The following is a 17460-nucleotide window of genomic DNA, read 5'->3' as shown; positions in this document are numbered from 1 at the left end:
TATCAGGCTCGAACTCGAGTGGAAGGATCCTATCTATCTCAGATGGTGAAAGTAACTTTTTCGCTCTTCTTTTCGTCAAGAAAAATAATCATGTCTGTCTGCTTGATCCGTAAAAGAACAGATTTCTCCTTCAGTAACGATCAAGAAGTGAATAGAGTTATACATCTTCCTTTCTTCACGTGCAATCATTAGCTCTTTATTGCTTTTGCATTCCGTGGTTCACGGGTATGGATAGGCAATTTTCTTCATTTGATATGCGCACCCATAAATCCCACATATATTAGAGTTGAACTTTTGTCGAACAGATCTTGTTGAGATAGTGGAAAAGGGATGAACTAAACCCCATTCACGAGCACGCGAAGACAACAATACAATAAAGAATACTACTAATAATTGATTACATGTGATAAATTGTCGTCACAAACCAACAAAAACAAACTGCATTCACTCAACTTAAGAAATGCAGACAAATCATCAGTGGAGAATACTGTAATTCTTCGATACACAACCCTTGTTTTCAGGGAAGCAGTTAATTACAAGATCAGTAAGAAGATGACCAACTTACACTACAAAATCAACAAGAAACACATTCTTTTGTAGATTGATTTTGCATACTTTAACTGTGAAAAAGAGAGTGAGGAAAAACAAGAAAAATCAAAAATATAAAAAGAGGATAGTGAAATCCCACAAAATGAAAGTACGCAGTAGTGTTGCCACTAATATTGCCACTTCTATGGTGAGGAGTAGCTCTTGGTGCAGTTTCTTGAACAGGATCCCACACAATCATCCATCTTTTCACCATCTACAGAGACAAGAAAAAATTAATGAATGCAGAGAAAAAAAAAAAAGATAAGCCAGAGAAATAATTTTGTTGACATTTTTAAAAAATAAAAAGCACTCTAGTGCACGAAATATCCCGCGTTCATGCATGGTCGAGGAAAGGGCTACAACCAGAGGCGGACCTACACTAGGGGTTAAGGGGTAACGGGACCCGTTAGCCTCGAAAAAAATCCTGTGTATATCTATTATAAATAACTATATGTATAGTGAGGACCCCCATATATTTTCCTTGGCCCCCTCAAAACATGAAAGCTACGCTGTAGGACTGGTAATAGCATACAGTGCAACTTTGCTCTTGCCATGGAATACAATACTTACTACTCCTTTTTGTTACCTTACTACTACTCCCTAAGTAGTTAACTGGTTTATTTTTTCTTTTATCTTTTTGAATTAGTTTAGTATTAATATATTTTATTCTTTTTCAAATTCACCTTGTTTAGAACTTTATCTTTCTTTAAAAGTTTTATCTCCTATTCATCTGGGAGGAAAATTGAAAGAGGTAAATCAAAGAACTTGATGGGGAAGTAAAACATATTATTTTTACAAGAATGAGAGTGAAGTTGGATCCACATAATTATTAATAAAGTTTACCTTTTGAAGATAGTAAAATGCAAAATAACTTGAACAATTTGATGTGTGTTTTCCATATGGAAATTTACAAGTGGCTTATGATTTTCTATGCATCAGCAAGATATATATTTTCTCAATTTTAATTAGTGATACCTAAACATTTAACTAATTAACATCTAATTAGCTAGAATCACATTGAGATATTTTATACAAAAATTTACACATTAAAGTTCAAACTTTGCACAGTTTACATATATTATGATTACAACGAGTTCAAGTATGAGCGAATAATTTTATGTTAGTACCAAATTAGTTATGTTAGTAAATATTGAATTTTTATTTTCTTGATATGTATCATAATCATTATGTTTTCAAAGAATTAGTACGTCAAACTTTGCCACCGGTAATTGGCATATCTAAAAGCGGTGGTGCCCCCGCGTCACTCAAATCCTGGGTTCGCCTCTGACTACAACTCAAGGACATGTGATGTAGGCAACCTAACCTAACACAAGAATCCATGACTGATTTCACGGCTCGAACCCGTGACCTATAGGTCACACTTCCTGTAAAAATTTTATACTGTAACATTCATAACCAAAAATGAGGAAATACTTACTAGGTTGATGTTTTTTGCTGAGAGTGGAGCAGGTAGAAAAGGCACAACCCAATTTGCAGAAGTTAAGGTTGCTACTGTCTGCTTTATGTTGAATACTATTGGTAGAAACAGAATTACCAGAATCTGAATTGAAGATGCATTGTTTCAAGCATTTGGTAGTGCATTTGCATACAGTTTGAGAAGGGTCAATCATACAGAAGATGAAGCATCTAGTATAGCAATCACTGAATGATGCACTAGATTGCCCTACAAACAATCCCAAAAACACTATGGCTATAACAAATGCCCTTAACTTCATTGATTCCATACTCTCTCTTACTCCCTTTTTTCAACTATATTTTGGCCTGAAGTGGCCACGCATATATATAGTGTTTAGAAGGGTAAGCAATGAGCCAAAATATATATAAAAAATAGGGTAAGCAATGAGCCAAAAGAACACAGACACTTGGGCTGTGATTAATTATTGTAGTAGTAATGGTGGTGGTATTAGCTAGATTCATGGATATTGGCATTGAGTATGAATTTAACTTTTTTGAGTAACATTGTAAAAATAATATTCACGCAATCACGTTATTTATAAGATAATTACAAGTAAAAGAGCAAGTTCGGTGCAAAAGGCATCCCGCGTTCACGCAGAGTCCAGTGAAAGGCCGCCCCAAGAGGTGTGATGCAAATAGTATACCCTAATGCAAGTATTAGTGGTGGCTTCAAGACAATTACAAGTAAATCTCTATAATAGTTATTGATAACCTGATAAAAATAATAACTAACTTGCTTTTATAAGTTATACTATCGCTAAAGAAATTGTATATCGTCGATGTAAACACAACTTAAGGTCAACTGAGAATTTGGTGCAAAGTTGGGTTTACATGTGATTTTTTTTTTTTTTGGTGGGCAAATAAGATCCGTTGAGAATTTGGTGGGGCTGAATGAAGTTGGATTTACATGTGATTGTTTTTTGTCTTTGCATATGGTTCAATTAATTTAGGAAAGACTGTCAACAAGGACAAAAAAAGAGAGAAAGTACTTGTTTAGAGTTAATTATTTTTTCCTTCTTAATACCAAATAAGGAAAAAAGTATGAAAAACTGCTGACAAATTTCGGCAATTAGGGCGTTGTCATGATATGGCGTGGAATTTCATATGGCTAAACTATATTGGGGTCTGGGAACTTCAACTGGTGCTATAAGACTCACATGACCATTCTTTTCTCAAACCATTTAATTCGGATATCTTAAAGTTTGGATAAATTTCACAAATGATTGTACAACTATGACCGTTTTACATTAAAGTCATATAACTTTATTTTTTCACACAAAAATCATACAACTTTCATTAATTCACACAAAAATCATAGTGACCGAAAAATACTATTTTTCTGTAGTATTTTCTTATTCCAATTTTTTTCTTTTCAGTCTAATAAATAATAAGTCAATTAAAATATAAATGACTCAACCCGACCCGACCCAGCCCATCTGACACAGTAGCCATATATAAAAATAATACTAAAAGTGAATCCTTCTATGTATATGGTATTGGTCGGCTGAAACTAACAGCATTTGCTAGCCAATCTATATAGAATAGGTATACTATATGTATATAATACACACGTATATAAAATATATATTTTATCGTCTATTATTTCTTAGAGTGGCTACAAATATATATTTCTTCTATTTTAATTGGCTTATTGTTTATTAGACTGAAAATAAAAACTAAAAATATCTGGAATAAGAAAATAATACCAAAAAATTATGTTTTTCGGTTACCATGATTTTTATGTGAGTTAGTGAAAATTTTATGAGTTTTGTGTGAAAAAAATAAAATTATATGACTTCTGTTTCAGAGCAGGTGCTATTGAACTCTGCATACTATTTTATATGACAAATTTTGACCTTCCTTTTAATCTTTTGAGGGTTGTGTTTCCTAAAACAATCATTTTATCAACCATAATTGTGTACAGCGAGGATGTAAGAGAGATAGATGTGACTATATTATAAAAATATTGGGAGCATTACCTGCCCAAAAAGCACTAAACGTGTATTTATATCAGAGTTTAAACTTTTATATGCTGGCAAACTAACAAATATTCTTTTTGTTGGGTTCATTTGCACTATAAAATAAGTCAATTGACCTATGTTTTTTTGATAAATTTGATGAGCGTGTTATACTCTTATAGCCAAGAGATGATGATGATGAGATGAAAGAAAGATATTGTAAGTGTGCCTGCCCAATTAAAGAATGAAAGGTTTATTATAGGGATAGAGCAGTGGGGGAGTTATGAATTGTGAGTGGCGTTAGTGCTATGTTTGGTGAGTTTTTGTGCAGAGCCATGATCTCTATTTAGTGCTCACATACGTGTCCTCCAATTCTCTATTAGTAGGTGGAAATTTTCCTCAATTTATCGTTAGAAGGTATATTTGAATTTTATAGCAAATTTATAATATAAGTGATTGATTGTTTTGATCTACCTCAATTAGTTAGAGCGTCCACTTAACTAGGGAAGATATTGAGTTTGAATCTCAATAAGAATATTCTATTTTTCTGTATTTCACCTTAGTTGTATTCTTTGCGCAATAAATACATATACATTGACACTAGTTGTGTATCTTTTGTATACGCCCTTATAATTCGCCTTGATTATAGTTGATACATATTGTATTCGTTGTACGAATGAATATAATTGCGCGAACAAATACAGTTGATACAAGTTATATTCGTTACGCAAACGAATACAGTTAACATAGGCTATATTCGTTGCATGTTTGAATACAAATTAGTAACAATTGAATAGTAGCTATAAATAATAATTAAGTAAAATATAATTATTAGGGTCTAAACTATAGTGGTTTATGAAAATTCCTAAACATAAAAGTCTCGATTGAGTGGTCACGCTATTCGCTCCCTGTCATCTGGGCATTCAACGGTCCAGGCCCATATCATTATGCATTTTCTATTTTTATGTTACACAGCCCAATCTCTCTTTCTTCGAGAATATTCGCAAGGAAGATTTGCATAACTAGGATCATTTAATGCAAAATTTTCCAGAAGTATGATTTTTTGGGGGTGATGTTTAACTTTTGACCTATGCTTGCTCTATATACAAAGTTTTAAGGTTAAAAGTTAAAAGTGTTGCCATAAAAAAAGCGAGAGACAATGTTTTTCAAAACTTAAAGTTCTGCCCATTGGGCAAAGCGAGGATAAAATTTCAACCACTTCACCCCATTTAGTGCTACCGTTTATATTTTGACCCCGTTAAAAAATAATAATTCCAATGCCAGAATTTTAAAGTTCATTGCCATAGTTTTGTCTGAAAAATCTTATTGCCTTATTCAGCTCTCTAAAAGGAAAATTCTTTAAATTAAATTCAAAATATTAACTGTTGTTCAGCTATATCATCTGTTATACTTTCTCAGAAGAAAATTCTGTGTAAGTGAGTGAGTGAGTGAGAGTGTGAAACATATTATTGTTGTATATTAAGTTGTGATGATCAAGAAAAACTATAAACTTCAAATCTTAAATTATACCTCTATATATAAGACCTATATTGTTGAATCGGTATTTTGCTTTCCTTGACAAGTCTCATTAAGTCAGAAAATCAATTATTGTAATGATATCAATAGTCAAAACAATACTCTTGTTATCAAAAGAAAGAACCAAATTATCGGTATTTTAACAATTAGCAAAAAGCTATCTATCATAAAAAAGATGAAAACATTTGGAGAATGAGAATCAAATCATCTAACTTTTAATCTCACTGCGAACATAAATTTCTCAATTATTTAAAATTAATTTTGTATGTATAAATAACATAACTGTATAACAAAAATAGTTTAAAACCTCATGTAAAAGTCTTAACCTCTAAGGTACTATATAAAATAAAGTAGATAGAGTAAAAGTTTGTATAACAAAAATATGTAAATGCTTATCTGCATCATCGATAGTTATACGTAACTAAAAATCGATAAAAAATAAATAAATTGTATATGTAAAATATTTTATATTTATTGACTTAATACAAATATCTTTTACTGTTTTAAAATAAATAAATAGAGGAAGATATTGTTCCTGAAAGAGAGAAGGAAAACAGAAACCCAACGGCTAAATGACCATTGACCACCGACCTTAGCTATAATAGGAGAGCAGCAAGTCCACGGTCCAACCCGAATCAGAATCCGAATCCCAAACGGGAATGTAAGACGACTTCCCCTACATATAATATGCTGACGACACACATCGTTTGAGGAATAACGTGTAAAAATATCCACAAAATAATCGACTGGGGGTTGGGTGGGTACCGGAATTAATCCACCATCTAAAATTCTAGGGTTTTCAATTGCCCCTAATCTAACTCTACAAAAGATTCAGATCACACCCCAAAACCTCAACCTTTATTTATTAATCCCCGATTCTTCAAAATTTTAGTTTATTGTTTATAAAAATTTCGTTCTTTTATGCTTTTGGTGTGAACTGTTGCGAGATTTAGCAGTTGAAAAATGGCGAGTGCGGGAGAAGCAGAAGCGGAGTACGAGAGCGACCCGGAAGAAGCGAAGTTGTCGTTGAAGATGCGGAGGAGAGAGGCGAGCGATGACGAGGAGGAGGAAGAAAGGGAACCGGAGGAGAGAGAAAATTCCCATCGGAGGGTTGAATCTGATGGCGAATCGGAGGGACAAGGCGCTGCTGCCGATTATGACGAAGAAGAAGAAGAAGAATACGATGATGAAGAGTACGGGGAGGACGAGGAGGATGAGTACGAGGAAGCTGGTGGAATTGTTGGCGATGGTCATGAGGAAAGTGTTACGGACGAGGTTGAGGCAGTAGCGGAGGGTGCTGATGGAGTGAAGGTGGTTGTGGGCGAAGGAACAGGGTCAGGTCAAGGGATTGCTGATGGCAATGAGAATAATGTGCTGCCGGGGGAGGAAGAGGAGAAGAAAGAGAATGAACCCTTTGCAGTGCCCACTGCTGGAGCGTTTTACATGCACGATGACAGGTTTCGAGACAATGCCGGTGGACGACACAGGTATTGTCCATTCTCTATGCTCAGAGATAGTGCATTAGTATCTGATTTGATTGAGTAATTTGTTTTGCACTCTATATGTGTATAGCATCGTGTCTTGGTAAATATTTTTTATAATCAGCTGGTTGCTCTCAGAAATTAAAACTATATGGAACTTGCAAGGTTTTTGTACTTTATGTGCCATCTTAACTCGTCAAATACTATGAACACATGTAGAGATATTTGGTCCAGTGGAGCTATTGAACATGCCGCTGTTGAGACATGACTTAGTCCATCAGACAGGCCTAATCTTGCCCAACCAGAATGTGATTTGATAGAGTAATTAGTTTGGCACCCTATATGAGTATAGCATTGTGTCCTGGTCAATATTTTTGATAATCAGCTGATTGCTTTCAGAATTTTAAAGCTATATGGACCATGAAGGTTTCTTTTGGATATTCTACCTTGGTTAAACTCATAAATATTTCGTCTGCTAAGCAATTAATAACAATAGTTGTGTTAGCTCCTGAAACATATTGTAGACATCTGCATTTACTGGGAAGAAGCCTCACTTCGTGAGTGGAAGATTGTTGCTAACTTTGAACTCTTAACTTCTTGCCTTATACAAAGTACTCTTAACTTATTGGGTAATTGCTTTCCAAGAGAATTTCCTGTGCAATTGAGAAGGATTGAATTGAAGGAATCTTTAGGTAGCTGCTATATGATAGAAAATTGCAGAACAACTTGCTAATTAGGAATTTCTTGATCATTTGCTTTGCGTTTTTATTAAAATCAAGCATGTCAAGCTTTGCATGCTCAGAAAAAGTAGCAGCAGGAAGCTTATATGTAGTTACTAGTAATGGGAATGAAGATCTGTCTTCCTCTCTCTCAGTTACTGGTCGGTGGATTTGAAGATTGCGGTCTTTGTTGATTCTTTTAGGATTTCTGGTTAATTGGCCTTAAAATGATTCCTGGTGATGGTGTACTATACCAGCTTATATGGTGCCACCTTCCCTCTTTCAAGGTGACTTAAAGCTCTCAGTAACAGGGTACATTTGTGGATCAGTTTGGGGGTTCCAACGGTTTTCAAGTAAACTTTCAACTGAATTGGAAAAAATGATCAAACCCATAGGGAAATATGATCCACACAGTTGATGGTCCACTCAGTATAACTCGAAGTGTCAAATGGCACATGCAAGTATCACATGGTTTGTTATGATGCCTTTGTGCTCTAGCATACTAAGTTATCCATGAACTGCTATGAGGTTTAGACCTGTTCCCTTGAAATAACTCTTGCAGAAGTAAAAATCAAGGAACCTAGTAGTAAATAACATTGCAAATTCACATGGTACTGTTTCTTAAGTCACATAGTAATCCTATACAATGTGCTTGATATGCATCCAAGAAATACAAATTGATTGATGTGGCATATAGCTTAAACAATCTGTTCATTAGAGAACTGGATAACTTATAGATCTAGAAGAGAAGGTTGATCATACTTTAACTCAAATTTATTGAGTGGAAGAACCTTTTTTTAATGTAATTTTTTTTTTTTAAATTTAGTAAATCCCAGTTGCTAAACTGCCCTAACTAAGAGCTCGACGGTGGCCTTTTAAACATTCTATCCTTGGTTACTTGGACCTCCGCTCTTATGGTTGGAGATTGAGGATCTTTACCATTAGTTATCATTCGTGAGTTAATTGAATGGAAGAATGCAAGGAAAAGCACCAAGAGAGCCTTGTATTATCAAACATCTGCACAATGGTCAAAGGTTTTTGTCCATACTACTTTTTTTGTAGTGGGAGAACACATTTTCTGAATGTTTCTACAATGTCAGGTTCCATTAACACCTGATTAGTGAAGTTGCATCTCCATGAACTTTTCTAATTTGAAAAGGTAGGATGAAAGTGTTTAGATCAGGCTGGGTCAAAAAAAGAGAATGTTTCGAGCCTGGTATATCTAGCTATAATGTTAGTTTCTGGAAGCTTTTGGTTTATTTTTTCTGAGTTGAATTACTGCTTAATGTTTAGAGTGTGCCTTTTAAATACTCCCTCCATTTTATTTTATATGGAGGTGTTTGATTGGCCACATAGTTCAAGAAAGGCTTTTGCTACAAATGTATCGCTACAACTTGTGGTCTTAAACATGCTATGGCATTTCTGTGGTTGTAAGAGCGTCTTGTTAAGGGTAAAATGAGATGTTTTAATATTAAAGAGTTTTCTGCCGCATAAAATGGATTACAGGGAGTAGTAATATGGAATTGTATTGCTTTTTGAAGATTAGATGTCAGATGGTTTGACGTATTTTGAGTCTATAAAATTGGTGCTTGAGGGCTTAAATGTTATTAAAATAAAATCAGTGTTTAAACCTTGATTGTTGTGAATTCGCTGAATTTGGTCATTTTACAGCTAAAAGATTCTATTGTTTTATGCTAATTATGCATTAGCTACTTTGTCCTGTATATCTAAGATATTGTCTGAATAATTGTACTGTAATACTAATAGCTGGTGCTTTTCTTTTCTGGCTTAAGACTACGGGTAGCATGTAGATAATGAACCATTACTTGTTCTGTTCCCTCTATTTGTCTGCTAGAGTTTCTTCATCGGTTGTTCACTATCTTCTGTGCATCTCTGGTCCTTCTGGGCCATTAATTTGCATATCCCACAACTTAGTCCCGTTTGATGTCACCCATAACTTCCCTAGTGTCCATTGTTCTGATGGTTGAAATATTTCATCGACCACGCATGTTGCATTCCTTTCTACCAATTATTCTAAATCAAGAGCATCACTCTTTATTGTATAAAATTCATCAGAATCATCTTCGGTCCCTGGCACTTCTTGGTTTTATTCACACATGCAGAGCATTCTTCCCACCGTATGAACATCCCTGCAGAATAATATTTTCCTCTTGTCAAGCTACACGTGTCCTCCGCTCCTTCAGTTGACACTTATGAGTTCTTTGAATATGTTGACAGAAATGGTTTTAGCCGCAACATCTTTCCCCCCTCAGTTTGTACCTGATTTTGAAGGGATCCTTGGAGCAACGGTAAAGTTGTCTCCTTATGACCTATAAGTCACTGGTTCGAGCCGTGGACGCAGCTACTAATGCTTGCATTAGGGTAGGTTGTCTATATCACACCCCTTGGTGCGGCCCTTTCTCGGATCCTGCGTGAACGCGGGATGCTTTGTGCACCGAGATGCCTTTTGTTTGTACCTGATTCTGTTCGTGTCTCTTTGACTTCAACATGATCATGTTCCTTTTCCTTTAGTACATGTTATTCATTGGTCAACTCTTACATTTTATTCCATCAGAAAAGGGGTTGGGGTATTTGTGGAAGATCGGACGTTGTAGTTAATATTAATACACAATGAAGGCTTGTACACCTTGAACTCTTGCAGCTTTCCTCACGGGAAGATAAAAACTATACCATCCATTTTTATATATAGAACTGTTGGATACTAAATGAAAAAGAAGTTATGAAATTGATAATGAAGAGCATGAATGCTTAACACAGTTTTAAAAAGTGAAGAAAAGAGAAAGTGAAATATAGATGCTCTATTTCTTTTGTGCAATGAAGCGTGGAAGATTTCAAAATGTTAATAAATTTTATTTTCTTTAAAAAATGAAGATCGGGGTAAAGTTGAGTGTAAGTCCTCTTCCAGTATCTTCCGGATATTCAGACAAATTAGACCATTCAACTAAGAAGGGTGAAATACCCAAAGTCACGCTATCCCCCATTGTAATTTTGCTTATCTGATACTCCCTCCGTTCCAGTTTATGTGAACCTATTTCCTTTTTGGTCCGTTCCAAAAAGAATGACCCCTTTCTAAATTTAGAAACAATTTAGCTTAAACTTACAATTCTACCCTTAATGAGAAGCTTTTATAACCACCAATATTCCGGGCCCTTTTTTCACTTGTTTAGGACCATACATTCCAAAAGTCTTCATTTTTCTTAAACTCCGTGTCCAGTCAAACAGGTTCACATAAATTAGAACGGAGGGAGTATATTTTTTTCCGTGACTTTGTTTAATGGGAACCTCTCAATTTGGATCCTTAGTTTACCCATATCAAATAGGTGTGACATGGGTATGGGTGCTTTGGGTGGATTCTTCAAATTAAACTGAAAATTAGCAGAAAACTACAAGTACCGGCACTGGATATTTACACTTTACACAAATCGTGTATGTTTTGTTCCTGAATCCAGGTATATAGCTGTTCCCTAAGTGAGAATGATATTCTGAGTATATGTCATTGTTGACCTGTGCATTTTATCTAGAAGAACAAAATGATCAGGTAGTGATTGAAGACTAGGGATAAAATTGCATGTACCCTTGACCATAGAATAAGCACCTACATCATGCTTTAATTTTTTGTCTTGCATTTGTCTAATGTTTTTTTGTTAGCTGCATTGCAACCTCTTTATATGGATGCTTGGTTTGTTAGGAAACAACACCACACAACCTGTACCGTTCTTCAAGAGCAAATGAGATATCAAATTTCATGTTTGCAATCTTCAATGTTTCCGCAGAAGCACTAAATTTATTGTTTAGCGATTTTGGTTTTCATTGTTAATTCTAAATATAACTTTCTAAAGAATCGGAAATTACAAGTGCAATGAAAGTTGGGATCATAACTTAGTTTTGTAAAGTGCTTCTTCTAAGTGATGCTGCTGCAAAGCATGAGTTTTGATAGTATTTGATGGAAGTGATTGGATACTGGTATGCATGGTCACTCGTATATGAGTTCAATCTGCATTTCTTCTTTCCTCTCAAAGTCGAAGATTTTGATCAAACTGTAAGTTGTACGAGGATGTCAGAATAGGCATGCTTTTTGACCCCTTCTAAGTATTGGCGTTGCTGACAGTGCTGGTAATGTGCTGAACTACATAAGCTGCTTCTATGTACCACTTTATGGGTCTTACTGTTATCTCACTCTCTTAAATGCACAACCCTGACATGTTACAAATGCTCTTCTATTAATAATGAGCACAGTTTGATATTGTTGTATAATTGTTTTGCTAGGCGAACTTTTGGTGGAAGGAATTTATGGGAATCAAAAGATGATCGGAAATGGGGACATGACAAGTTCGAAGAATTGAGCGTGGAGGAGAGGAACTATGAAGAGGTGAATGCTTATAGCCACATGCTTCTTCGTTTTTGCTTATCTTTTTTCCTAGTCTTTTGCATAACTTGTGTTGCTATATCAATATTATTCTATCAAAATCCTCAGGGTAGGAGGGCTTCAAGGGGTCGTTATCGTGGACGAGGTAGAGGGCGAGGGCCTGAACGTGGAACTGTGCGAGCACGAAGACCCAAAGCTGACATCAATGACAACATTCAGGGCAACAATAATAACCAGAAGATTCAAAATAATGCTTCTAAGGGTATGAGAGGCAGGGGTCCTAGAAGGTATCGGCCCTCATTTAAGGACAACATTGGTGCACCGCCTCCACCAAACAAACAGTGAGTGTCAATTCAGTTAATTTTCTCCTTTTCCTCATCCGCAAGGATTCTTCTTAATGTTCATCATCAAATTGAAATTTTCAGATCTGGTCTGTCAGCTGAGAAACTTTCACATCACAGCACAGCCAAAGCATCTACTCCTGTATCAAATGTAGAAAATGATGCAGTGGCAGCTGCTAAGCTAAGCTTTGTGTCAAGCTTGAATTCTGCTTCTCCTCCATTTTACCCCTCTAGTTCCTCCACTAAGGGAATCACTACAACGGACAAGAGAGAGTTGCAAACCGGGACAAGTAGCCGCAGTGCTCAGCCTTCTGTTTTAGGAGATAGTTCTGCTACTGCACGATCAACTGTAGTGGTGCAAGGGAAGAATGTTGGTGATTCTATTAGCCTTGACAAGCTTAATATTGCTGATCCTACTACTGCAGTAGCTGCGAAACCATCATCTGGTTTGCAGTTGCCTCCTGGCTCCTCAACAATAAATCCTACTCAATCTCAGCCATTGAGAGGCCAAGGAAGAGGATTTAATGCAATGCCACTTGTAAACTACCAATCTCCTGTAATAAATAACCAATTCAACCGAGTTTCTCAGCCAATAAACCTCTCCTCTACTCATAGAAATCCTGTTCAAAGTCGAGGACAACCTTCTTTCCAGGTTGCTGGTCAGCAGTTTGCTCAGCGATCTGGTACTGGATCTCAAGGTTCATCTCCCCCAAAAACTGGACAGTCTATTTCTGAAACTAGAGAGCTTGAATCTTCTTTGGATTCAAGTAAATCAAAGAGTGCTATGGTTGCAAAAGGAAAAGGCACTCTTCAGAGCACTGGAAGGGGATCGGTTCTGCATGGCGGAGCTCAGGTTATGGGTGCACCTGGAAGTGTTGGTGGTGGCGATCAGAACTTTCCTGCAACACCAACCTTTTTGCCAGGTAAGACCTTTTTATAATTACTATGATTCGTATAACATTCTTTAATAAACATCATCTGTATGTGCCCCTTGGAGAATGGTTCGTGCAGTACTCTTTCACTCAATTTATTTTTGGGAAATTATTATATACAAGTAAAAAGATTCATTATAAGGTCATCGGCGGGGAAACAATGCAGCATCTAAAGTCAATGTTATTGCATTACAATTCTTGAACCAAAATGATTGGATATTAGTTGAATCTGCAGAGAGGATGTTGTTTTTGGTGTATATTTACTTTCATCACTTTGGTTGCTCTATCATGGCCAGAACTTTTGTTGTTGACATTGATATCCCTAGCTCTTGATGTGCAACATATAATTGTACGTGTGAGAAAACATTTTGTGACAAATGTAGTTTAACATTGGGAATTATTTGGCCCACCACTTTAGGTGAAATGTTGATAGACTAAAATAACCCTGAAATGTTGATCGACTTTATATTCTTCAAATAATTCAGTGTATTTTCCAAAAGTGAATTTCTTTTGGGTAATATTGTAATATTCAGAATTTTATAATATTCAGTATAGTATTTTGATAAGTCACGGAAAATATGATAAACATTATGGAATTAAAAAAGGTTTACTCTAGAAAAGATAAAGACTTCACATAAACATGCCATTTTAAATTATTTAAAGTTTCAAGACAAACTTTTAAATTCGAAGACAAACTTTATAGTTTATATTTTTTTACATTAATGTTGAATGAATAATTTAGTTCTTAAGGGGCATAAACGTCCATTGACTTTTGATGGGCATTTGGTCATTCAACTTTTTATTTAGTGGTATCCCACTTTTCTATTAGCATAAATATACAACAACAACAACAGCAACCCAGTAAAATCCTACAAGTGGGGTATGGGGAGAGTAGGATGTACGCAACCTTACCCCTACCCTAGAAGGACAGAGAGACTGTTTCCGATCTATTAGCATAGATATAGATATAGGTTATGCTATAGTTAAATTGAGCCATATGTGATATTTATCAAGAATGTTGGTCTATTGTTGATAGATTATGGTCATTATATAGGTGCAAGATTATGCTGTAGTTATATTGAGCCATGTGATATTTATCAAGAATGTTGGTTTGTTATTGGTACATTATGGTAATTATATTGGTGCATATTCCTAAAGGGAAATCATTTTTTTTTACCTCCAGCTTCCCAGTGACACTTAGTTTTTCTCTCTTGTGAATTTGCAGTCATGCAATTCGGGGGACAGCACCGCGGTGGCATTGGAGTTCCTGCTGTTGGCATGGCCTTTCCTGGATATGTTGGTGGTGGTTTGGGGAATTCTGAGATGACATGGTAAGCTTTTATGCTATGTTGCGCGGACTCTCCAAAATGCCGGGGCACCCATGTCGGGTCCTCCAAAAATACACTACTTTTGAAGGATCCGACACGCACCCGGCGACATTTTCGGAGAGTCCGAGCAACATAGCTTTTCTGCCAATGCGACCAGGTCAAGATGAGTGTAACTTCCATGTGCTATATGGAGATTTTATTACTTAAGCATTTTCCATCATTTACCCAGTTGTGGATGGGATGAATGGCACGTCTATGGAGTGAAACCATATTTTCCATCTGAATCGTTGTATATTATTTTACCTCTGTTCATTTATTCATAAATATTGATACACTGGTTTTCCCTATATTGGGTAATTTTAAATGATGTTGGTTTTCAATTGTCAGGTTGCCAGTTTTAGCTGGGGCTGCTGGAGCATTAGGTGCAACATACTGTTCGCCATATTTTGCTGTTGATGGTGCTTATAATGCTCGCCCATCTGGGCAAATATCTTCTCTCACTACTGCTCCAAGGTCAGTATTCTCACCTCCATTTCAGGATATTCCCGTTTCATTAGTATTCTTCTTCGTGCTGGCTTGTGCGTATCATACTTGTTCCACATGTTTCTTTCATTCCTTTGCAAATACATCGTGCTCTTGCCTTGTTTTGCTTAATGGAGATATCGCTACTTTCTGTTCTGCGATGACTTACTCATGATATGTGAACTCTGATAGCATGATGGAGTGTCAAGACAAATGTGACCCATATTTTTCTCTCGAAGAAAAACTTGTACTGGTTGCTTAGCTCGAAAAGCAAATGTTTTGAGGGATCCATTTTGTTGTTTTGGCTATTTATGGATATTTATTGTAAGTTTAGTCTAAGGAGCATACTTTTTCTGAGAGAGTTCTGCTTGTGCAATGTCTTTATTCAGTCTTCATCGACAGTTACTGGTTTGTGGATTTGTCATCCGTTCTCACCTATAAACGTCATTTGTTATTACAATTTGTCTGTAAGAAAGTGACTTTGGTTCTGTAAAATATTGCAGCTATGCATGAAGCAGGCATTTTTTGATTATGGTTGTAAAAAGTGGAAAAGAAACTTAACAATCGCTTCCTTTGCAGCAAAGAGAATAATGCCGGTAAACCAAATAATGAATGCAATCCCCAACAGAGACCAGGTGAGATATGTGGTGCTTGTGTTCTAGTTTTTGCATAATTTGCTCTGCTCCTGCATATCTGTGGACCTATATCACTTATCCTGTATGCCCCATTTCATCTCTCAGAGCTCTCAAATGATGACTTAGGTCAGCGTCAGAAGAATCCTCGCAGGCAAGCTTATATTCAACATTTCTGAAATGAGGCTCTATTTCCAGCCTTCCCTTTTTGCTTAATCACATGATTTTTTTTGTTTAATTAACCATTTTAAATTTTAAATTCATTTATTGTTCTTTGCAGATATACAGAGATGAAGTTTGATCAGTGAGCTTGTTTGTAGGTTGAAGCTGTTTAATAAGCAGATTAAGGTCAAAAGTTACAGTCAAAATTTTCTTTTTTAGTTTACAGTTAAAATTTTCCATCTATAGTTAGTGTTTTGCGAATATCTGAGCAAAACTTGTGGTGCTGCAGGCATTCTCCCAGACCCTATGCTCTCCGACTGTTGATGGACTCATCTAGGGCTCTCATGTGTTGTGATGTATTTTAGGTAACAATTTTGCTCATGAGTTTACTATCATAACCCCAAAAAAGCACTCTTACTGGCCTGTAGAGGGGGAATTTTTAAGTCGAATGAATTTATCTGATGGTATCGTGATCTATCTGAAGGGGAACAGTATTGGGGCATTTTTTCTACTACCGATTTATACATCTTATGTTTTTCGTTTCTTCCGGATCTATATTCATTGTATTCTGTTCTCATTCTGGACATTTTATCCACAGGTTTACATGACAAACGCCTGCTCATGCTGCTTCACTTGCAGGATACCTGCAGCTTGACGGGTGGCAGTTATTTGTTTAAATATGTGGTATACCATTACAGTACTCTAGTCTTCATACTTGTGTATGTCTCTTTTTAAAATTGAGAAATAAGTTTTACCTTATTTTTTTAAATCTCAGGTTCTTGTGGCTTGGTTTTCTTTAACTGAAGGAATTGAGAATTGTTGGTTGGTTTCTTCAAATGATAACGAAATAATGGTAAAAGTCCGGAAGCGGTTGCAGCTGTTTTCTTATTATGTGAAGTTCTCTTCTGAATAGATATTCCTAGTGTCTTCCCAAATTTTCCGTTAGTGGCCTTAAGTTACTACTTATTTGGTGGATACTTTCAGGGTGTTGTAGTTAAATATTATGTTAACAAGAGAGCATAGCTTGCTCAGATTTTGAATAATAAATTTTGTTACAAAGACTTATTTCTCCAATTTTATGCACATATGGAATTGATGATGGACCTCACTAGTGGGATTACTTTCTAGTCGATAGATTGGTGGGAAACCTTGTGTAACATTATGTGTTAAGACTTGTGTCTCTTCCATTGGAAGCAAGGGCATACTTGGGAGGAAATGGCAGGGGCTACCAATTGTTATTTAAGAGAGTAAGGATGCAGGTAGCGCCTTGGGGCAACTTTAACTTTACAACTGAGGGTTCAGCAGTAGAAGGAAATTGTTAGTGGATAAATGAGGATTTCTTTCATTGGAATGATTGCTAAACCTATGAAACTAATTAGGGGGCGTGGTACTTTTGAC

The 17460-nt window shown here is 36.0% G+C and overlaps 2 protein-coding genes across 3 annotated transcripts; one reads left to right on the top strand and one right to left on the bottom strand.

Moving 5' to 3' along the window:
• Nucleotides 1-429: 429 nt before the first annotated feature.
• Nucleotides 430-2418, bottom strand: LOC107824287 (thionin-like protein 2). Its single transcript, XM_016651036.2, has 2 exons — nt 2027-2418; nt 430-802 (listed from the first exon to the last, which is right to left on the bottom strand). Exons 1-2 carry the CDS (start codon nt 2331-2333, stop codon nt 732-734), a joined length of 378 nt encoding a protein of 125 aa, XP_016506522.2. The 5' UTR covers nt 2334-2418; the 3' UTR covers nt 430-731.
• Nucleotides 2419-6097: 3679 nt separating this feature from the next.
• Nucleotides 6098-17136, top strand: LOC107799517 (protein MLN51 homolog). 2 transcript variants are annotated; one of them, XM_075256370.1, is made up of 12 exons: nt 6098-7045; nt 12046-12148; nt 12254-12486; nt 12571-13409; nt 14644-14749; nt 15134-15259; nt 15848-15903; nt 16009-16054; nt 16181-16248; nt 16352-16427; nt 16661-16746; nt 16838-17136. In XM_075256370.1, exons 1-9 carry the CDS (start codon nt 6522-6524, stop codon nt 16206-16208), a joined length of 2061 nt encoding a protein of 686 aa, XP_075112471.1. In that variant the 5' UTR covers nt 6098-6521; the 3' UTR covers nt 16209-16248; nt 16352-16427; nt 16661-16746; nt 16838-17136. The 2 variants fall into 2 exon arrangements, with proteins under 2 accessions (XP_075112471.1, XP_075112472.1); XM_075256371.1 differs by having other exon boundaries at nt 6102-7045; nt 15772-15903.
• Nucleotides 17137-17460: the final 324 nt, after the last annotated feature.

This window comes from Nicotiana tabacum, chromosome 6 (assembly GCF_000715075.1).
Source record: "Nicotiana tabacum cultivar K326 chromosome 6, ASM71507v2, whole genome shotgun sequence".
In the NCBI taxonomy this organism is placed as follows: Eukaryota; Viridiplantae; Streptophyta; class Magnoliopsida; order Solanales; family Solanaceae; genus Nicotiana; species Nicotiana tabacum.
Note: the sequence above shows the minus strand (reverse complement) of the source record. Positions and strands in the feature narration are given on the sequence as shown.

Excerpts from the sequence above, each read along its gene's own strand:
- LOC107824287 (XM_016651036.2), bottom strand. The coding sequence starts at position 2,333 with ATGGAATCAATGAAGTTAAGGGCATTTGTTATAGCCATAGTGTTTTTG. Across the intron at positions 803-2,026 it reads CAGCAAAAAACATCAACCTA|ATGGTGAAAAGATGGATGAT; the intron begins GTAAGTATTTCC and ends TTGTCTCTGTAG.
- LOC107799517 (XM_075256370.1), top strand. The coding sequence starts at position 6,522 with ATGGCGAGTGCGGGAGAAGCAGAAGCGGAGTACGAGAGCGACCCGGAA. Across the intron at positions 12,149-12,253 it reads AGGAGAGGAACTATGAAGAG|GGTAGGAGGGCTTCAAGGGG; the intron begins GTGAATGCTTAT and ends CAAAATCCTCAG. Across the intron at positions 15,260-15,847 it reads TCTCTCACTACTGCTCCAAG|CAAAGAGAATAATGCCGGTA; the intron begins GTCAGTATTCTC and ends CTTCCTTTGCAG.